Here is a 23,643-nt window from a genome sequence, read left to right on the forward strand (position 1 = left end):
AGAGAGAGTGAAGCAAAAGGTTGTGGAAAATGAACGAGAAAGGAAAACAATGATCATGCTTTTGACGGGATGGATAAATGAATTCAATTAGACAATGAAAAACAGAAGTGGAGTAAGAACAAAAGAGAGCAGACGAATGGGGAGACAGACAGAGTGCAAAGGTGAAAATGAACAAAATGACAGTAAGCAATGATCCATGTGGTCCTGGGCCATGTGGCAGTGATGCTGTCTGTCTGGCTGTCTCAGACATAGTGTAGGGCGCTGTCTCCTGTACCCCCTTCCTCCACCCTGAAGCCCATTCCAACCCCACCCTTATACCCCATATACTCAACCTAAAACCCCTGCCCCCTCCTCTGCCTGCATTTCTCCTCATACACTGTCCTCCTTCTGCTCCAATACTGTGCATGCATGTATGTGTGTGTGTGTGTGTGTGTGTGTGTGTGTGTGTGTGTGTGTGTGTGTGTGTGTGTGTGTGTGTGTGTGTGTGTGTGTGTGTGTGTTACCCCACCCCTACCCCCTGACCTTAATTGCATCATAATGACAGTTGTTCTGAGACCATTAGGTATTACTTTTGAGAATATGAACACACGTCACCTTTTACTCGTCATCATGAGTAAAATGACTTGACAAGTACCACTGATGGTGTGTCCCTTTGAACATGCAAATGACTTCATACTTTACAACTTATGGGAGAAAATGTAACTTTAATCTCACAAAATGAGGTTATACACAGTAACATATGAATATGTGCTCAAGCCATGATGCAAAGTAGTTTGATGTTGTGTGATATTTGCCATGTCATTGGCCTGCCGACCACTATGGTGTGATGTATGCCCGTATAAATATTTTTCTATTCTGGGATGTCAGTGTGAGATTTCAAAAAAGGTTATGATGAACACATCAATAAACTAAAATGATTTATCAGTCAAGAAGGTCGCCAGATCCGGGTCGGGCGGGGCCTTTCTGTATGATGTTTGCATGTTCTTCCCGTGCATGCGTGGGTTCTCTCCGGGCACTCCGGCTTCCTCCCACAGACCAAAAACATGCTCATTAGGTTAACTGGTGACTTAAAATTGTCCTTAGGTGTGAGTGTGAGCGTGAATGGTTGTTTGTTGATATATGTTGCCCTGCAGTCGGCTGGTGACCGGCTCAGGGTGTACCCCACCTCTCGCCCGCTGACAGCTGGGATAGGCTCCAGCTCCAGAAATGGATGGAAACATCAACAACGGCAAGCTCTTTTTCAGAGGATGGTTCCCAGCAGCAGAAAGCTAGTTTCGACGGGTGGAGATTCACTCATTATTTTGAATATGTTCAACGGAAGGAAAATAACTTGATGGTGAAGTGCACACTCTGCCCAGGGAGAAAGCTGCTCTCCACCGCTTATAACTCTACCTCCAACTTTCAAGCACCTGGAGCAACAGCACAGACACATCAAGCTCGTTGCGAAGCGACGGAGTGACATGAACGAGCAGCCCATAAGCTTGTTGCCTCGTCTGCCTGTCGCCAGTCTGTTGTTGGTGTAATGAAGTGCAATGCAGCGAAGAATGCACTTGCACAGTGAGAAAATAAAGCAAACACTTCACAAGCGTAAGGCACAACACAGGAGAACCAATACCTCAAGACTCAGCAGTCCACCTACATCTCAAGGACAAGGAACATTCATTTGAGGACAATAATGGAGTGAAAGAAGCCATCCATGTCAAACTGGAGAGGAGAAACATCTTCTAGAAGCACAACCAAGTCCAGGAAGCTTTGGAAGCACTTAGAAATTGTTAAGTGACATAAAATTACTGTCAAACCAAATGCAGTTTCCTGCTGCTCACACCGCTGGTTAGGATCACAGTGATTGAGATGGTGCAGGAGTTGCAGCAGTGGGGTCCTCCTGGGTCTCCTACCATAGCGTCCCTTTTCATTCAGATGGCGATAGTGCAAGCTAGCTTGAATGTGTCTGGAAGTGGATCGAGGTTCTTTATCCAACATTTGAACAACCTGTGCAATTTTTCATCAATTTTTCTCTTCCTTCCACATCCAGGGAGGTTAGCTACAGTGCCATGGGCTGTAATCTTCTTGATGATGTTGCGCACAGTGGACAGAGGAACATTTATTCCATTTATTTCTGGAGATGGACTTGTAACGTTGAGATTGTCCATGCTTTTCCACAATTGTGGTTCTCAAATCCTCTGACAATTTTTTGCTCTTCTTTCCTTTCTCCATGTTCAGTGTGGTACACACAGATACACAACACAAAGGTTGAGTCAACTTCTCTCCATTTTAACTGGCTGCAAGTGTGATTTCGATTTTGTCAGCACCTGTTATTTGCCACAGGTGAGTTTAATGACAAATTAAAGGAGCATCACATGCTTGAAATACAATGATTTCTTACAAATTTAAAAAAGAGCCAACAATTTTGTCCAGTCCATTTTTGGAGTTCTGTGTAGATTGATATCAGATTTGGCTTTTTTTTCTCTGCTTTTTTGTGTTGTTCCAATGCAAACAAAAGAAATAAACGTGAATACTGAAGCATTTGTAATTTGAACAATTTTCTGGGAGAGGTGGTGCATTATCTGAAAGTAATGCATGGGTGCCAATATTTTTGGCCATGACTATATATTTTGCTATACACACACTTGCTGGTGGCCCATACTGGCGGAGAGGGATGCTAGACAACACGTGAATATAATAATACATAAAAATAAGACTAAAAAAATGAAAACAAAGAACCAAATAAAAAAATCAATGTTACACATATGTGAGCATTTCCACACCAACAGTCTACTTGATGCCTGCCACCATGTGGATCCACCAGTTGGCCTGCACGGTCCAGCCCTGCTGCTCACACACAGAGATTTGCTGGAGGAAATGCTCCTTGGCCTCTGCCTCAACCTGTTCCTCCTGGAGCGCCTCCCGCAGGTAGCGCATGTCCTCTGCAGCGCTCAGCTCTGGGATGCCCGTCAGCAACATGAGGGAGAAAAGAGTGACCAGCAGACGAGAGTGCGAGCGCAGGGAGAGGTATGCTTGGGTGCAAGTGTCCTGATATGGGCAGACAAGAGACAGAAAGGAGCATAACATTAGCAATAGCTTACATTAGCTAGGTACACTTAAAAAATAATTTTAGCTGACGAAATCCACTGCTTATCTGGGTCTGGCTATGCAAGATTCAGCTTTCATCATCTGTAGGGACTTGCAGATACATCTGCATTTGTAGGACAGCCAATAGGAACGCCCTCTGTCTGAAATGGCCTGTGACTGTCATAGGCTCGAGTTTCTTTTCTCACGGACGATGTGGATTACAATATGGTTATGTCATTTCTATCGAGTGACGCCAAAAAATAAATTGCCCACCACAGCTTTAAAATGGAGAGTGTTGCAGTTTTTTTTGTGTAGAATTACCATTTACACACACAAATATACACAATTACGTCTATATACACGTAATCAGGTCTTCTCACCCTGAACCTCTGAAAGTAGAGGCTGTTGCGCCCTTTGACCCTGCCCATGACATACAGGAAGTCAGGTGTGAGGACGAATGGTACACGCTCCCTGCTCACACCCAGAAAGTGCTTCCTGTTGCCCAGGATGTGACCAAAGTCGATGTGAAACAGGTTCCCTGAGAGGAAATACAGAAGCATTAAGTTCTGTTAATCAGCTCATCTGGATTCATAATTCAGCATTTCAGTCAATTATTCACCTTTCCATCATTCAGTCTCTCACTGTCTGAGGTTTAAAGGACCTGTCATGTTTCTCACTAACTGACATACAGATGTATTGTTTACATTTGCACAAATACAGACAGGTTTATTGAACTAAGTTCAGTTAATAGCCAGTGCGATGTGACACGACTCTGTGCTGCATACCTTGGTCTGTGATCATTATGTTGTCATTGTGCCGATCCCCTATACCCAGTACATAGGTTGCCACACAGTAGCCAGCACAGGACTTCACAAACCTCTCCACAGTCTTGTAGTGCTGTAATCAAATGAGATCACGGCAGACTAGTGACATAACTGGCAGCATGGCACAAGAACAGCACGTGTGCGATCCAGTGCGCCGTTTAATAAGGTGCATGGCCTGAATAGAGCATACATTTATTTTGTGATCGAATATTAGAACTTAATGTGGTTCAAATGGGTTCAAATCTTGAATGAAACCTGGGTTTGAATCTTGTCTGAGTTTTCCATATTACTTACAATCTCCTGCAGGGGACATTTGGACTTGAGCCACTCAAACAGAGCATCGTTTCTGAAGGCTCCAGTCGTTCCTCCATGGTTCCTCTGGACTGCAGCGATGGTTGCTGCATTCCTCACGATCTCAATCATACCTGTGGAGGAGAATGCTTTATTTATGTATTTTTTTTATGCCACTAGGACATCTTAGTTGTATCCTGGGGGTTAAAAGAAGCACCAGATTATTCAGTGTTTTACAGCACTTGTACATTAAGCATGCATGTCCTTGCCTACTAAGCTCCTCATTATCTCCTAATTACATTCCACCATCTTTTGCCATCCTGCAATGACTAACTAAAGGACACATGTAGAGGGTACTCCACCAGTCAGGTCCTGGCTTTCACTAGAAGCCCATCAAAACCCACCTGGAGATGCAAAACAAACAACGACTAGTAGTATGAAGAAAAGCTCCGCATCAATAAGTAAGGTAATTGATATTTTGTGCAGTTTTTTGCACACTCTCTGCTAACTGCAAGTGTACGAATTTCAACTGAACAGTACAGCAATAAATACAGCAGCAAAACAACTCATTTCAGTAGCTTTCTTCCTTCATTGAATTGCTGTTTAAGCTCTGTAAGATACGAGTTAAACACTTTGAGTTCTTTGGAGATACTAAGATTTCTGAAGGAACTCAATCAGAAAACTGACCTAGTGAGTTGTAATATAGATCAAAAGACACAAAAATCTTAAATCAATACACCAATACTGTATATGTACGGGCCAACGAAGTGTACGTCCCAAGACCGCTGTGGACACTGGGGCCACATCTTTTGCAATTTTCGGGGTTTTTTGGGGGGGGGATTTGGGGGTTTTGCAACCTTATTATAATTTCACATTCTACAGTTTGATTTTTACATGATTCCAGTATTTCTAGACAAACTATGCTTACATTTTGCTTCTATGCCAACATAATACATAAACAACAAATTCATTATGTCTGGAGAGAGCTTTGAGACAGCCTTTACCGTTGTGCTTTCCACAGAGGTTGCCTGAAAAAAATTACATAATATGCACTAATAGAGAAAATATTAAGTAGTAAGAGGTTGTGTTTACTTTGCAAGCAGTGGAGAGAAAATCCCAGACAACATAGTTAAACAGCTAACTGAATAAATAGACTTTCCAGAATCAGAGTGGAGGGGGCCCTCAACACATGGCCTCAGCATGTCTAAAACTCCTGGTTATGGCCTTGGTTTGAGCCACACTCATGCTGATACCTATGTTGTGTCCTGTGGAGATGCAGCCATATGGAACAAGGTTAAGGTCCAGAGATTTCTCCTGCCAGATGGAGTCCATCACCACCAGAGTCTAAACAGGATGATACACAATCAGGTGTCATTTTATCCAAAGGTGAAATACTTTCATCAACATAAAACACCAACGTGCCTTAATCAGAAAGATGAGTAATCAAGGAAAAACAAAAACCCTCCTTGACCTGAATGACTAGCATGTCCTGTCTGAGGTCGTCCCCCTGTTTGAAGATTATTCCCACAGGTGTAGCAGAAGTGGGCGACGGCATGGGCGAGAACTCCAGCCACAGTGGCTTCTTCTTGGAGGCCATCACCTTGCATTTGTCCAGCTGGACAAGAGGGGTAGAAAGAGGACTGATTTGACTGTGTAACTGAATTTTAAAGGCCCTGAAGATACATTTTCTCAATCAGCTTCAGCAAAACTTCAGAGACAAGGTCTTGTTCATGTTTCCAGACTACTTTTAAGCCACACACACACACACACACTGCACTGAGGAAGACCTTTCGAGTCACGCTTTCAATAATCAACCAAGGATGTGTTTTTTCCACACTTTAACTTTGATTTTTGCTTCTTAAATCATGAATATTAAGGTAATAGAGAAAGGGTAATTCTGGTATTTTAAACCTGGGCCTTATTTTCACATATATTATGGTTTTAAAGACTAATGGGTACAAAAAGTTTGGGAATTGATGCAATGGATTGCCACAGCTGGCAGCCACACAACGGGCTGCAAAGGCTGCAATGTAATCCTTTGGGTGTAAGTCCACTAGAAGTGACAGGCTCAGATGTTATTCTAAATGTCTGAGAACATTATGAGAAGGATTTCAGACAGAGAAATGTCATTATCACTCTCATCAAAGACATCAGGCTCCTTTGACATAAACACTGATTTTACCTCGCAAAACACTGGAGTCGCTGGTTTCCCGTTTCCTCAACTGGTTAGTTCATTTGTGTTATGGTGTGACTTTGGTGTTTCAACACTAACCCTTTAAAACACTAATGTTTTAAAAGGTTAGTGTTGAACTGCTCTCACAGGCAGCTGTTTGCAGCAAAAAGCTCTGACATACTACACTGCACACTACAGGGCCGGATCTACACAGGGATATGGGGTGCTGCTGCCACTTTTACTGTGGTCCACAGCTGCTACCCTAAACTCTCCAGCTCCTAAGATTGGAGAAGAAAACAATTTTCATGCAATGCAATTTTCAGTCACCATCACGTCCCCAACACAAGACAGGCAAGAAATAGAGTGACAAACCTGGAGTTGAAGTCACAGCTCCTCTGAGTGACGTTTAACTCAAACCACCTTGTTAATTGTTAATGAATGCAGGAAAGGCTAGGCTTTATGAAAAAAATAGTTGGTACTTTAGTTCCTTAACTCTAACAAGGTGTTATGGGGGTTATCATGTTTAGGGCGTGTTAAGATTGACAGTTTATAGGGAATGGGTTTGAATAAAGGTCTGATGGGACTAGCCTTAAAACTGCAGTATAGCACTTTGATTATTTTTATTTGATCAGCAAATACATTTATTTAGAAGTGCCCTTCCTCTAACATCCAATCTAAGCACATCAGTCTGTACACAAACAGCAGCTACATCCTTCACTGGACACACTTTAGTCATAATTACATCAGGCAGTCTAATATTACTGACTGTTACATTTTAACTGATATGGGTGATTAAACGTAATGCTCCAGCAATGTGAAACATGAATGTTAACCGAGAAATAATTTTACATTCTAACTGCCATAAGTCATTTAGTTAGATCAGCTTACTGATTGAAAGTGAAGGGCAAAAGTGCAGATATTTGCAGTTTCAACAAAACTGCCTGAGAGTGGGCAGGAGGAAGAAATGGAGATGGATGGAATAGGAGAGCAAAGTGACACATGAGCAAAACAGAGCTAAAAAGAGTGAATATTGGAATTACATTCATCAGGTGGGCAAAAACTTCACATGCATGCTAATGTGGCTCCATGTCTAGTCAACGCATGTTGGCCATAAACTTCATTGATTCATTGATTATACAGTATGTCAGTGTTGTGCTTACATGCATATTATTTTGTGTTTGATTAAAAACACAAATGACATTTTCTATTCAGTGCACACACACACACACACACACACACACACACACACACACACACACACACACACAGAACACATTAGCAAGGCTTACCAGGATCCTTCCAGCTTTGATGCGGGGGTCAAAGGGCAGCAGGAATTCATTTGGCAGATTGCAGTTTGTGAGAAGCTCCTGAAGTTTGAGGGGAGCTATAACAACAGCAACACAGCAACAGACAGGCACGATGAGGCAAATTAGATTAGTGATGCACCAGGTGGCTGCTTCCATGATAGGGGTACCCAAAAAAGAACAAAAAATCTTTACATTTAAAAATCCCATTGAAAGGGAAAATAATCACCTCCTCAGAATGAACTCAATGACTATGTGTAAACATGATGTCTGTCAAAGCCTGAGGAGAGACAAACACCTGGTGTGTTAATCATTGACTGATGAGCAGCAGGTGTGCAGCACCTCTTAATATACATGAACAAAAGCATCCACATTTGCACAACTCACTGTGGTTGGATTTCTTTGTGGACATTAAGGCAAACACCATTTAGCCATCCACTGACAGGGAGAAGACTGTTTGAATTTATTTGTAACAGAATATATCTCTGTATTGAAACTCTCTGGAAAGCTGATGCTTTCCCATCGCTCATTAGCATTTTCATGATGTTCATGAAAGAGGCTCAGGCTCAGGAAATGAAATTAGCATCTGCCACCTGCCAAATACAGCGTAAATGTTGGCTATGGAAGAGAAATATTTCAAGTCACCTGCCACATAATTTTTTCTTATATCAATAAATATTATTTTTAAAAAGCAACTTTTAAATTAAGAATAGTCATGGATTAAGGTTACATGATATATTCCATATTTCTACTGTCAGGTTTACTGACTCAGTGATACCTGGACTCAGTGATACCTGGGCACAGAGGTAGAAATGGCATGTGATGAAAAAACTCAGACCCTCACTATTATGTTGCATTATGGGATGTGTAGGATCAATCTTCTTTTTTTTTTTCTTTAAAAAAAAAAAGTCTCTTTACATGTTCCCCAATTCTATGGAAGGTGCAATATAAAATTGCTGCAGAGATCCTTAAAAAACGTCATTTAAATCTTTTCCTTATTGTTTATTTATAGTCCTGTAGATGCTGAAAATCTATTTTGAATGTGAGACCTAACCAAGATGGCACCATAAAAAATGCTGACAAAAACAATACAAAAGATAATAAAGGTAATACTGAAAAAAAATAAGAATATTGTCTTTATTCTATAAATCTGTAACAGAATATGTCTTTCTTCGGCATGTCCCACCTGTAGGAGGAAGGTCTGTCTTGTCAGGATAGAGATTTTTAATCATTATAGCAATGTCCTGCAGGGCCTCCACAGCCTGGACCTGCCAGGTGAAGCTGTCAAGCATGGCCTGACCACAGCCCAGCAGGTAGGCCTCAAGAATCACAGCCATGCGCTGGCGGAAGTATGGACACCCTGCCACCTCACTGCGGACATACCAGAAGAAGAAGTGGCCGATTCTCTTGCTCTGCAGTGAAGGAGGTGAGGTGAGTGAGTCAGAAAGCAGAATACAGACACAGATGTAGTTGCACTCCACATGCAGCAATGAGACTTTTGCTCACTGTTGTGTGAACCTACTAGACAACAAAGGCAAAAACAGATCCTGATTGATCCTGAATTTTACACAAGAGAAGAAGGGCAGGGGAGGAAAAAAAGATTCACTGTCAGTACGAGATTCTGTCTGTCACAGAGACATCCATGGTATCCATTCTTAATGGATTTTTGACATAAAATCCCACCTGTTGCTCTGTTTGCTGACACCATGGTAATAATGTGAGCCTGTCTGTAGTGCAAATACACCTTCACTGAGGTCCTGTATTTTTGGTTGGACCACAGCAAAGCTGGCCCAGCCGTATAGACACAAAACTCTGGCACTGAGTGATGAAGCTGCAAAGCCTGTTCCTGAGAACAGGCTTTGCCTGTACTGTACTGAGAGGTGAAGTTACAAGAACAGCAACCCAAGTAAGCTTGAACATGGTACTGCCCTGATTCCAGCTGTAGGCAGCAAGACTAGCCCAGACATTTCAGACAGGAAATTGTACTAATCAAACCCAAAACACAGATTGCATGTTTTGTTTTGTTTTTTGTACTACTCTCCTGTAGCACTCACAAAACGGTTTACCCTCACAGTGGAGTATTTATATGGAGGCCTTTATTAATGGCCACTACCATCAAAAGGCAGTAATGAACTCCAATGGAAGCAGCAGCACATCCACTAAACCTTCCAAAAGAAAAAACAATATTCACCCACAGACAGAGGACCGACAGACAGCAGAGACTGAGGTTAGTGTCCTGTCCAGCATAAATAAAAAACTGGATCCTCTTGAGCTGCTTTATGAAGAAATAAAAGAGGTAATGTTTGGTATTTGCTCACAATCACATCACATCCATCCAAAAAGTAAAGAAATTGTTAGAGTTATCCATGAAAACTCAAACCAAACAGATTGAAAAATACAAAATAAGTGCTCCACTGTGAGGATAATCCATTCTTTGTAAAGCATAGGTGAAAAAACATGTACTATGTATCAGTTTGAAACAAAAATGGCAAAACAATGTACAACTAGCATATATACTTAGAAACAAATCCTAACGTGGTAAGATGCGTTGTGTACACTGAGTGTCAGGATGCTGCATGACTCACCCGCAGAGCTCTTTGTATGAGGTACCGAGCAAGAAAACTGTCATGGTAAGGTTCCACTTTGAGGGTCTGTATGAATAAACAGCATGGAAAAAGCTGAAGTCAATGTCACCAGTCTGCAGTCTCAACCCATCACAATGGAAACTTGAGGTCATTGGTAAATACAGCAGGGATCCAGTTCTCATATCCTGGAGTACAACCAGGTACCAGTTTTGCATGTATCAGTTATTTTGCAGGGATTTGATTAAATGCACTTTTGTAAAATGTTCTCGTTAAACACAATATCAACTGAATCAATCTAGGTCCAAAAATATATTTTGAAGCAATATATTTGATCCACTTTAAAAAGAAAGAAAACTAAAAAAAAAATGCCTGGGTCATGTAGCTTTAGCATCAGTCTTTTATCATGATATGTACGTAGCAAATACAGACAGAGTCAATTTTAGCATTAATTAGCTAGCTGCTGCGGATAAAATCTGACAGTGGCAATTATCATTTTGTTATCAATCTCAGTGGTCGCTGGTTAGAAATAATAAAGCTGTTTTTCCCCATGCTGCTGCCATATTGCTGCAAACTGCAAAGGTATATATATGAAGTACAGCCAATTATTGAATTTTGCTGAAATGTATTAGTTTAGATATTTTTCTGTAATTGGTCATTTATGTAATTTAGGTATTAATGGTGTGGATATAAATCGGCCTACTAACTTATCTAAATCCAATTTTTTTTTTTTTTTTTTTTTTTGGATCAATAGCACAAGCTTTGTGGTGTGTTTTGTTCCAAACACATACCTGCACCAGCTGCAGCAGATACTTCAATACATCATCATTGCTCAGACTCTCCAGTCTCTGAACTGCTAGTCTCCTGACTGTCACATCAGCAAAATCCATGCTTAACAGCTCCAGGGCCACTGTTATATCCAGTTCCCCAGGATCCCAGTTTCCCAGCAGCCAGTGGACATCCTCAACCACTCTGCGGTTCATCCAATTAATATTACGTAGATAATGGGGTAAATTTGACGCATAGCGGACGCTCTCTTCCCGGAACCTTTTCAGGCAAGCCCTCTTGCCGATGGATGGTGATGAGGATCTGAGAACTACATTGTCAGGCAATGGATCCTGGAGAGGTTTCACAGTCAGACAGAGAGAATCTGTGCTAGGTAAGGTAGAAGGGGGTGAGGAGGAAGATGAGGAGAGTGCATAAGAGGAAGCTCTAGATTTGGTGATTTTGAGGTTGGAAGTGGTACTGTCTGAGCATTCAGAGGGGCTACAGCTATTTGGGAGAACCACAGGGAAGCTGTAGCGGTCCAGAAGGAAGCTGATAGCCATGGAGTCAGCTATTTCTGGGTTAGTAGCAGATGACAGCTTGTCTGCTTGGTAGGTGATGGCCTCTTCCTCCAGGTCAGGGTAGGACCACATGTGCAGAGTGTAGGGGCCCTGACTGAGGATGGACCTGTAGGGACGAACAAAGAAAATATTTGGAATTAATAGAGATAGGTCAAGTCTGATGTCAGCAGCCAATTCCAGCTGCAATAGTGAATCTCAAAGTTGCTACAGTTAAAAAGCTTGTATCTTGGGACTGAGCTGATGGTTCCTCCCAAGACAAGCTATTGTCTGTCCCAAATGCTTGGTGAGTGACTAGTATTAGCTGACGATATGCAATTTTTTGTTGTTTCACTTCATAATGTTGCAAGTGCATATGCTATCTCAGCTTCTGAACACTGCACATGCTGTTTAAGATGCAGGAGTGAAGTCCCATCTCCTCACCTGTACAAAATGCACCCAAGCAAGGGCTGGTATTTTAACCCGGGACACCTACTGTAGCAAGACCTACTGCTGAGGCAATTTTCAGGACTTTGGCAGATGTCAAAAGATGGCACGTGTCTGTCTGTCTGCAAACAGATTTTGTCAACATGATAGCATCACAATGTGCAAGATTCTGTCACGAAACTTTACAGGTTTGTGGTTGAGATCAAAATGAAGGCCGGGATCGAATGATTGTGGTCCAACCCATCAGTACTGAATACTCATGTAATAATGTACTAATGACTAATGAGACTGGAACATCAACATGTTGATGGGTGTTGCAACTCGTGTGATCTCTCGTTAAACATACATTTGTCGTAAAATCATACAATATATTAACTTTTTAAAGAGGAATTGTTATGAAATCTTAAGTAGAAATAGATTCAGTAGGAAATTCAACCTACAAGTTGCTCTTTAATCAGCTATGGTAAAATTTCATGTTCCAGGGATAGCCATTTTTGACATTTCAACACTGAAAATATACTTATACATCACAAAGTTGTAATTGATCTTAAAAACCTGACCTGTGATCTATGAGGAGAAGATTGACAAAGTAGAGCACCTTCCCCTTCCCTTTCTGCAGGTCTTTAATGACTGAAGGCGATTGAGACTTGGAGTCTTTGGTTGCTGGGGAGATGTCACCACCACACGCATTAATAGTGAAACCTAGCTTCGCTCCACGTGGCAGATCCCTGAGGAGAACATCAAAGTCCAGCCACTCATTCCACAGTACTTCATCTGCAAAAGCCTTGGGAACGGAGGACACTGAAGACAGAACCTTGTTACCATAAAGTATAGAGGCTTTTACATAGACAGACTCAGGACATTTGTTTGGAAGTTTTGGGATGTCAAAGCCAAGTAATTTGACTCTGAGTCTTCTGTTGCAGTCCCACAAGGATATCATGAAGATATCATTCAAATCCTTCCCTTCTAGGCGCAGATCATCGTGGGAGGTGAACTGACCACTGGAAGCATCAACAAGCGGCCAGTCCTCAAATTTGACAGTCTCATCGCCAAGCAGTGACACAGGGACCACAGAAAGGTGGAGGTCTTGATTGGTTTTCAAGCACTGTCGAACCCAGAGGAAATCGCTGAGGGGGTAGTCTCCAGATAAAAACTCCTCTCTCCCACAGACTTTAAAAACCACATTATCAGAGGTGTCATATTCAACCCCCTGGTCTGCCATCACCCTTCTAAAAACTTGAAGAAGAACTTCTGGGATTGTACTAAAATCAACATGTATGCTGAAGCTGATCTTGCCCATGTAGTGGAGGGTGACAGGGAGCTTTCTGTTTAGCTGGTCCAGTAGGTCATTTGGAATAGGGGCACATGTTATCCAAGGCTCTGTGGCATATAACACGTCATCCCGATTCCTTAGCTCTTGTCTTCTCGGAGATGCCAGTTTTCTGCGGGTGAAAGTGAGTTCACCAAGTCTGTCAGACTCTTCCTTCTCCAGGTTGTGTCCAATCAGGTAAGTCAGACACTGCTGCTGTTTCTTCTTCTCCTCTGAATCAACTGCCACCAGTGGTTTTGCCACTACATGTGCCAACAGATGCCCAGTATTGTCACACGACCATGGAATGTCTAATGTCCTGATAACCTGACAGTCATCGTAGACCTCATACCAGTCCAATCCTTTGGCATAAAGCAGAGTGTATTTCTCTGGGTCCAGTATTGCAAGTGGGTCTGGATGGCAGTTTTGTTCCTGGGCCTGAAGGTATAAAGAGAAATATTGGTAAAATGTTGATGGTTGCAGCTTGATCATATGGTCAAACTAGACTAAACATCTACAGCAGCTCTGTGAGCTGAACTGTACATGCTTTAGGCTTGACTTCATTGTCAGCATGCAAACACACTTACAATGACGATGCTGACATCCTGATGTTTAACAGGTATAAAGTTTAGATGTCCACCATCTTAACTTATTGTGTTAGCACTTTGCTAACATTTGCTGAACGATAATTAAACCTACAGCTGAGGCTGATAGGAATGTTTTTAGTTTTCCAGGTGTTTAGTGAGAAGCTAGAGTATTCAACAAATTGAACTTTTGACTTATAGAATAAAAATGACAGTTCATCCTGAGGAGGAAATGAAATTATTAACCAAATATCATGGAAATCCATTAAATGGCTGTTGAGACATTTAAAAAAAAACACAAATGTGGACCTCATGGTGACACTTCAGGAAAAGTTGTGGGATCAGCCAAGTCATTAGGATTCACCCACTGCGAACCATGAATATCTGTGCCAAATCTAAATAAAATTCATCTGTTGGTTGAGACATTTAGAGCAAAGTGGTGGACTGACCAACACACTAACCATCCTTAGAGCTACTCCACCCACAGGTTTCTACCCCATTTCTAACCCGACCACCATCATCACCAGCACCACCTGAACAAAATGTCAGTATACTGTATGTGACTTAGTACATGAATGTACTCTGCAGTAAATATGTATACAAGAATGCACAAAACCCTAAGAAAGACAAAAAAGCAGACTATCCAGTGGGTGTTTGCCTACCTGCATACAGATCCGTAGCCGCAACTGGTAGACGCTGCACTGTGCAGGGAGGATGACTGACACTGACCCACAATCCATATTGACATTGTAATCCTCATCACCAGACACCTGCGGTGGACCAGGTCCAGCCTTAAACTGGCACGTAAACTTCAGGTTGTCCTCGGTGCAACTTTGAGTCAACTGCCCGGGCAAACACTGTGGACCGGCAGGATGATTCAGGAGCAATGCTGGATCCATCAATACTTCAGGAGAGCAAAACCAAAGCCTGGTTATTTGCCCTATTTCTGCAGTTTGATTCACAGGCTGTTAACATGGCATTCCGGATGTAGTGTGCTCCCAAAGCAAAAGATTAAGAGAACTAGAGAAACCGTCTCCCAGCAGGTGATGCTTTCTTAAGATCCTGAGGAGTGCATCTGAGTCTGTACCTGTTTGACTGTGTAATACTGTATGTTCCCCTTTTAGTAACTTCTCTGCTTCCTCATTCCTGTATACCACAGTTCTCAAACATCAGTGGAGAGACAAATACTAACGAAGCATTTACTGACATTGTGAGCCTGACTTCCTTCTTCCCTTTTTACACTTGAATGACAAATTACTTACCTTTTCTGACATTTTTACAGTTGGTGCCTCACAACAGGCCTGGTTAAATGGTACTTTTACACCATTACAAGAAATGTGTTTCCTCCAACATTTGTCACGTACAGGAATACACTAAACCTGTTTGGGTTGTTTGGCTTGCTATTCCCTTAAGTCGCTGCACACTGGAATGTGGGTGTGCCTTGAACCCACCTACAGTATCTTAAAATGAAAGGTGCAATTAGTGATACTTTACTGGGCACATTAGCCATAATGTATTAGTGGGTATTTTCAAGTGATGCTTATGCATGCCATTACTTTACTCCTTTTTCAACAGATGGTGTAATGATAGGGTTGTGATGTAACCACCAAGCTCTCAGAACATGTACATGCCTTATTTGCTTTGAGCAGATACTGCATCACAAGAGTGGATACTGTAGGTGTTACTGGAGGCTTTGTACTGTATAATATCTCATAGAAGTATAGCTCAGAAGAGGAAGTACTGAAGTTCTCCTTTGAATTCTTCTGCTGTAAAAACATGCCTTGTACATGGCCTGTGTCTCTACACCTGTACTCTACCTGTGGATATATCTGTAACGGCTGAAGAAAAACAGCAAGTTTGAACAACAAAAGCACAACTCACAGGTAGACAGGTTGAGATCAATTTCACGTTTACTTGGATCAAGAAATAGACAGAGGTCAATACTTTGTAAGCAGTCAGAACAGGCAAAGTAATCTAAGTCACTGAGAGGTGGGTGCGAGTACACAGCATGTAGTTTTTTTTGTTCTGTTTGGAAATGGTCCCTTAAATAAAATAAGTGTTCAAATGTTCACACTTGCCTAAGATATTTGGATTCCTCTCCACTGTGTCCCATCTTTGCCACTCAACAGGTGGATGATGGAGGTAAAGTATATACTGTATGGTCTACTGTTCTGTCCTCCAGCTTCAATGTGATGATGATCTTGAGCTTTTTGCCTGCTTCCAAATGAACAAAATAGCAATGACATAACATTTTTAAGAACAAAAGTACCAGTTTGAAATGCATCAGACATCAATTCTTTTGATGTATGAGTCAAATCTAAAAACACTGCATGGTAGGTTAGATGGCAGAAAACGTGAGCCTCTCTACTTAACCTAAAAAAAAGAGAAATTAATAGGTCAGCTGCTGATGGCCAGATATTTATACAGGAACAACAGGCTGTACAAACGTTCATAATGGCAAACAAGCAAGATATAACATGTTAATACATGACTTTTAGAGGTGCTGGTAAATGGATTTTGTTACCTTTGGACAAAGCCAGACTAACTGCTTCCACCTGTTCTAGTCTTAAGCTAGCTAGTCCAGCTTCATATTTATCAGACAGACATGAGAGTGGTATCCATCCAGTCATCTAACTCTGAGCAAGAAAGTGAAAAACCTGATTTCCTTAATGTTAAACTATTCTTTTCACATCTCCATATGGACCTTACATAATGCCAAAATATATACAATATTAAATACAGAACAAACAATTAAACAACTCAACAGAATCATTTTAAATATTGACTCACAGTGAATACATAGACAGACATCATAAAAATATTGTGTACAGTAAGTTTGCTGTATTTACATAATAGACAGCATGTATGAAAGTAACCCCTGCGTGTTTTGATTAATCTGGCTGCTGCTTCAGTGACAGCTCTGACACCAGTCCTGAACAGGCATAACATCAGCAGCTGTTGTCACTGATCAAAAATGATCACAAGGCCTTCATTTGAGGAGGAGCGTGGCAAAGGATTGATAGACATAAATCAGCCAAGGCTAATTACACATACAGGTAGAGTGTTGGAGCACATAAGCAATACAGCAAGACATAAGTGTTTCAATGTCAAATTTCAATCAGTTACCACTTTGGTTGAAAATTAATATTTCCCCATAAAACGCACTGAAACATTATGCAACCATGAAAAAATGTTCAATAAACAGCTGTACATTAAAACTGTAAAAGCAAACTGGGTAAAGAAAACACGCTGACTCATGGCTGACAGCATAAATAAGCTGATACTTAATTGGCACTGATCTAGTTATCAGGTCAGCATTTTCTGACCATGATAAAACCACAGGCAATTTATTTTGGACATTTGAGGAAGTGGTGCTAGGTGCTAAGTACCTTCTGACCATTAGAGAAGAGAAAATGCCATTAAATTGAACTATTAGGCCGGATTTAAACAGGTACGTCTTTAAATTGCACTTTGACTGAACAATGTCAGGGGTCATGGCTGGATTTCCATAAATCTGTCCCACTCTTTGTCGCTGAGTATTGAGGAAACTATAATGTCTGTGTTCCAAAGCACCAAAGAGGTTGCAGGGCTGAGTAGCCCTACCACTTCCCCCTACCCCTCCGTCATAATGGGAATTGGGACACCCCTACCCCTCCACGTGAACGCGCAAAACGGAGGGGTAGGGCCAAGGGGGAGGGCCAAGGGGTGAAATGGGATTCAGCCTAAAAGGGAAATAAGATGAATTCATCATGGGTTCCCTGCTTATAGTTAATGATATTTGCCTATTTTAAATATTACAGTATAATATATTGCAGTAATATAAGCAGTTTCATCCAAAACAGCATACACAAGCTGTCTTAAGGCTTTGCACAGCATTGATTGAATACACTGTAGCATGAGGCGACACTATGTTGAAAAACTGTCCCTGGACAGACACAGTAATGGAACTGGCCTTCTCTCTTCACATTTCCCTGATTGCAGCTGCTCATAGTGGATGATAAGCTATACATCAAAATAGGTGGAATGACAATAAAAATGATCCACTGTCATCATGTTTATGGGATGCAAATTGCAAAGGTTTGTACAATAACAGTATTTTTTGCTGTGCATAGTCATAAAATTGTTTCGTCCCAGCCTAAACGAGGTTTCCTGTGTGTCAATTAGGTTGAGCACAACTTTATTTATGAATAAGGACCATGTTCTGCCGCTTTAGCTGTTCAAGATACATTCTGCCACATCAATAATGGTGGAGCCACCTTAGTGGGTCGGTTATCATTTGATTGTATTTTATTATAATTTTACTTTTCCATTTTGACAATCTAAAGTTTATGGCATTTGGCCTTTATTCAGTTGTGACAGCAGAGACACAGACAGGAAACATGGTCAAGAAACTGGGAGGAAAGAAGGGCGTAAAATGCAGCAGTGGTGGATGCATTTATGCTAAATTTAGCATTTTTCAAAGCATACATGTGCAATTTTTTGTATGGTTTCTCCACCAGTGTCCAAGATCATGTTTATTTTGACACACTGACTCAATGGAATGACTGAGTGCCTGTTAACAACGCATGGACGATTTCACGGTCCATGTAGTTTTACAGCCAGTTATTGGACATGCAACAGATTGCCCCTCCACTATATGGTCTTCTAAGTCAGATATTATAACTTGTTGATTTAGGACCCGACTGCAGCAGCACCAGTACACGGAAGTCACATTCACTGACTTTGATATCAGGCGTGACAGAGACAGATAAGCCGTAGTACAGATCAATGTCCTGTTCTGAAATGATGAGAGTCTCTTGAAAAGTTTGGCGAACGAAGCACTCAAGGCAGAGGTATTTACCAGAGAACTGAAGATCAGGCGAAGCCAAAGGCAGGCAGGTCCAGTGATGAGAGATCAGTCTAATAATGAGCACTGAAGAGTCTTGCATGATGCAAAGAACAATCTGGAAATGAGTGAGTGTGAGAGAGCAGCTTAAATACTGGGCTGATTGGAAATGAGAATCAGGAGAGGATCAGGTGAGTGGGCAGGAGGTCGTGGCTGGCAAGGGGAGTGAGGGTGCTCAGGTGAACAGATGGGAGGAAATGGCAGCAGGTAAGAGACTGAGAGGTACTGTGACAGATGTAAGTTCTTTCAGTTCGTTTTAAGAGCTGCATAAGTGCAAAATGTCTGCTAACAGTCGGTGCCAACACATTTGAGAAAACAGCAGGTTGGTTCCTGTGAGGTCTATAACGCAGCACATAAACGCTCAGTGTCTCTGGCATTTTGCCGCAAAAACTGCAGGTAATCATTTTTAGTGCCCAGCAGCCAGAAATGTGAACTTGGTCCCACAATAGTTCAGTAGTCCAGTGAAAGAACAGAACCAAACTGCTCCTAGATTGGACAGGCCAGAGTTCATCTAGTTTGAAACCCTTCAACTAACAATTTCAGGTTATGTCTGTATAATTCATCTTTAAAGTATAACAACTTAATTTCTAAAGCATAAGACAGTTTCCATCTGTATGGAAAAAATCTACCTGACAGAAAACCTTATTTTAACGCTGCCATATGGTAATTTTAACTGCATAGTATTGCCTTTTGGATTACAGGTTTTCTGGGTTGAAACTAGAGCAATCCGTACATTCTCCAAAGAACTATGGTTTTTACTTTAAAAACAACAGCTGTGTTTGTCTGTGTTTGGGTCAGTATTTTACAAACCATTGCTGTGAATTAAAACACTGCTTCACTGTTTTATTCCATTAACACTTATTTTAATGTCATGACTTCACAGCACATTACTGTGAACTTCACGGACTTTTTTTTGACAATGTACATGTATCACTGTATGTAAAGCTCCACGAGTTATGAAATGTGCTCTATATATACACTTCCTTTCCCTTGCCTTGCCTTGCCTTGCCTGTAAAACAACTCACTGGCCGCTGAGCTCTGCCTCTCTTGCCTGAGCTCCGTTTTGACGCACGTCTCTAGCTCCTGTCCTCACCTCTGCGCGCAGCGCCGCCATCCACCACCGGAAAGGCCGGAGCAGCGCCTGCCTCATCTCCACGTTCCTCAGCCCATATACCAGCGGGTTGATGCACGGTGGCACCAAAAGCACTACCAGCAGTGACATGTGGAGTGCAGTCGCCGTGGCCGTGGGGACCGCTCTCGCACTGAGGACGCCTTGAGAGTGAGAAGACAGTGTCGTCATGGCTACGGTCCCCTCAACTTCCCACAGCGCGTCCGAGGTGGACTTGAGCAGCAGCGGTAGCAGCTGCAGGAACAGCATGCCGCAGTAGAACAGCACAGTCTTGCGCGCTGCTGTGTTGACCGCGTTGAACGGGATCATCGCTTTGCGCGCGTACTGGTACATCCTCGGGTAGGATAAAGCGTAGACCACCAGGCACAGCAGCAGAGTGAAGGAGCCAGTGACTTTGCGAAAGACAGCAGAGGCGCGGGGGAAACCCATGTGTTGCTCCACGGTGTCCGGCTCGCACAGTAACCCCCTGGTGACCCTGTCATTCTTTTGCTCTGTTCCCGTGTGCAGCAATGTTATGTTGATGGCGCTGATGGTGATGGAGTAGATCCAAATGAGGCTCAGGGCAAGTCGCAGGCGCACTTGAGTGAGGATGACCAAGTAGTGGATGGCGTGGCACACGTACAAGTAGCGCTCCAGAGCCATGCATGTGACGGTGAAGAGGCTGGAGAAAATGCTGGTGCACCCCACAAAGTACTGGACATTACACCAGACGCTAAACGCCATCGTCCGGCGTTGGACTAGCGAGTGGATGATCGGCGGGGCGAAGGTGACAGTCTGGATGAGGTCGCTCAAAATCAGATTCTTAAAGAAAGCAACGCGCGGCTCCCAGGAGAGGTCCTCGGACCGCCCGAGACCGAACAGGGTAAACCCGTTAACCAGAAGAGAGAAAACGGTCAGCAACACAAACATCCATATCAGCGCTGGGATCGTGTGTCCATACGGCAGCACAAACAGAAAGAGGCAGCTGGCAGCGTCAGTGCGGTTCTCCTCGCTGAGCCAGTCGCACTGCGCGGTGAGGTTGTGTGCAGCCGTGGCCGTCATCACAGGTGTCGTTGACATGTTGTTAGTAGCCTGAGCTGTTCTATCTTATGAACGTGAATGAGACTGACTGTGACTTATAACCCCCCCCTCCCATCAGTCAGCAGATGTAGAACCACGACGCATCTGGAGCGTTCCATAACGCGCTTTTACGCACCTGTGGACTATATTGTTACACTATAACATGTTGCTGTGGGTAGTTATATCATTAGATATCACAAGGAGGAAAATCCTCTGAGAGAAAGAGCTTTGATTTATATGCATTCTCATGTGATCATATAAAAAAATCTAAAATGTAATTGATTTAAGTTTTGCTTCAAGTTCAAGTTATTTTATTGTCACCTCAGTGGGGCAATTTGTTGTGTAGCAGTATAGTACAAATCACACACACAATCAATAAATACTTACTCAACAATGGACCTATGGAAAAGGGTCATCAGGATCTTGTCCACATTAAACTTGGTCAGCTTCCTAAGGCAATACAGACCATTTATACTAGCTTTACAGTGTTAGTGACATTAGGCCTAAAGTCAATACACATGTCCTTAGTCTTTGAGGCATTCAGTTCAAGAAAGGCATCCTGACACCATGTTACAAAGTGGTCAATTACCGGACCGTGTGAAGTCTCCTCGGTGTTCAGTAAGCTGACAATAACCATATCGTCAGCAAACTTCACAAAGTGTTGGTTAGTCACATTTCCTTTGTCGTTAAATCATCATTAATCAGAAATGTGGTTGTTGTTTTTTTTAAAGAAAAAGAGAAAAAGAAAAACATCACACATTTTTCCTTAATGTAACTCAACATGTTTTATTTTTTCTTGAGTCAAAACTCCCGAATATGTGCTGCGACCACTGATAATTCACAGAATTTGATAATTCAAATCATTTCAAGACTCTTGTAAACCTCTGTCCTGGTAAACATCAGATCAGTCATTTTTTTGTGCGTGCATTGTGGATCCTAGCTCACTTGCATGCCTACAGATACAGTTAAATGACCTTATAATTGATGTTAATAATGATCTTATCAGTGACACTTGTGAGAGCTCAGACAGTCCAGCATGAGAAAGATCTATGCAGAGTATATTGTGCTCTGTGCTATGTTTGACCTCTTCCTCACAGATGTCTCCAAAGGTGTCAGCTGTGTCCCAGTTCCCTGAATATTGATTCTAAGAACTTCTTGAACAACTGTGCTTACTCTGGAAAATTGACATTACACATTAAAGTGTACTCAAAACAGTTTGGCAGCTCGAAAAAAAATGGACATAGATTGTTCATGGTCCAGGAACACCTGAGAAAACAGGAGCAATCAAATCTATTCAGAGCCAGTGGCGTTACTAGGGTCTCTTGGGTCTCCAAGCAAGAAATCCCTAAGGCCCCCACCCCACCCGTGCACGCTGCAAAAAATTGGTTTTGCACACATAAATGCACAATTTCTGGGATATTTGAGATGAATACTGAAAAAATACATTTGTGGTTCTCAAAGTGAGGTCCAGGGACCAACAGAGGTCCCTCTAAGCCCAGGCCTATCAATAATCATTGTTGTAAATAAGTGGCTGAGGGCCCTTATTAAAGGCCCGCGAGCGCGAGTCCCTGCCCTACTCATTCATCAGCAGCCTGATGGAGTTCATTACCTGTGGTCAACTTTCAGCTACCCTTTCCCCGAAAAATGGCTAAACAGACGGTGGACTTTGAAAACAGGGGTTTCAAGGCAGGTGGGAGGCAGAGTATGTGTTCGCGGACATGAAGGACAAAGCTGTTTGTCTTCTGTGCAGAGACAGTGTGGCTGTCATGAAAGAATATAACGTAAGAAGACACTATGAAACGAAACACCATGACAGGTAAATGACTCTGGAAAAGCTGCATAAAGAGCCAGAAGAAATGAATGCAACTGATTTTTCTTGTATTTAATGTTCTATATTGTTGTTTATAGATAAAAACGGTCTTATACACTGTGTTAGTTCCAGGTTCAAGTATCTGGCTTAGAGTAGTGTACATCAGAGAGCAGCACACTCAGGTTTCATTTATGTTGACTTTTTGTACTCTTTGGGCATTTTTCGTTTGAAGGACATTATTTTTTGGTCATTGTTAGCCTGTGGGAAAATTTGTGTGAAATTACTATAGAAAGCTGCAGATAAAGCCATAAGAAATAAATGCAACTGATTTTTCATTTATTTAATGATTAATGTTGTTTTATAGGCTGTAACTTATAGGCTGTGTTTGTTCCAGGTTCAATATATATATATATATATATATATATATATATATATATATATATATATATATATATATATATATATATATATATATATATATATATATATATATATATATTTATTTATTTATTTATTTATTTATTTATTTATTTTTTTTTTGGCCCACTGTGTATTTGAGTTTGACACCCCTGCTCTATATTAAGACAGTTAGCATACAGAATGTTCTGTTCAAGTTGTGAAATCTGTCAACTTCCCCACATGTCCCTGTCTCTATCCTGTTTGACACAGCCAACAAATAGGCCTGGCTTTTATGTGCAATGCTTCATTTATAAGCAAGATTTCCAGTCTCCACGAGAAAAATGCTGTACTGCCTTGAATTATTGAAAAGCAAATCGTCTTTTGACCAAGTGACTAAAAAGTGACTCCTGGTGTTAAACACTGGTAACTGCAGTGCAGAGGTCAGTCACACATCTG

The 23,643-nt window shown here is 41.8% G+C and overlaps 2 protein-coding genes across 2 annotated transcripts; both read right to left on the bottom strand.

Moving 5' to 3' along the window:
* Nucleotides 1-2,753: 2,753 nt before the first annotated feature.
* On the bottom strand, nucleotides 2,754-14,807 carry LOC139335052 (phosphatidylinositol 4,5-bisphosphate 3-kinase catalytic subunit gamma isoform). The gene is made up of 12 exons (XM_070968447.1): nucleotides 14,568-14,807; nucleotides 12,573-13,759; nucleotides 11,035-11,695; nucleotides 10,247-10,312; nucleotides 8,848-9,073; nucleotides 7,647-7,741; nucleotides 5,656-5,799; nucleotides 5,438-5,528; nucleotides 4,188-4,318; nucleotides 3,855-3,966; nucleotides 3,450-3,607; nucleotides 2,754-3,030 (listed from the first exon to the last, which is right to left on the bottom strand). The coding sequence occupies exons 1-12, from the start codon at nucleotides 14,802-14,804 to the stop codon at nucleotides 2,773-2,775; spliced, it is 3,366 nt and encodes a 1,121-aa protein (XP_070824548.1). The 5' UTR covers nucleotides 14,805-14,807; the 3' UTR covers nucleotides 2,754-2,772.
* Nucleotides 14,808-19,811: 5,004 nt separating this feature from the next.
* On the bottom strand, nucleotides 19,812-20,978 carry LOC139335586 (olfactory receptor 2G3). Its single transcript, XM_070969249.1, has one exon. It carries the CDS (start codon nucleotides 20,976-20,978, stop codon nucleotides 19,812-19,814), a length of 1,167 nt encoding a protein of 388 aa, XP_070825350.1.
* Nucleotides 20,979-23,643: the final 2,665 nt, after the last annotated feature.

The sequence above is a fragment of the Chaetodon trifascialis genome, chromosome 8, assembly GCF_039877785.1.
Source record: "Chaetodon trifascialis isolate fChaTrf1 chromosome 8, fChaTrf1.hap1, whole genome shotgun sequence".
Taxonomy (NCBI): domain Eukaryota; kingdom Metazoa; phylum Chordata; class Actinopteri; order Chaetodontiformes; family Chaetodontidae; genus Chaetodon; species Chaetodon trifascialis.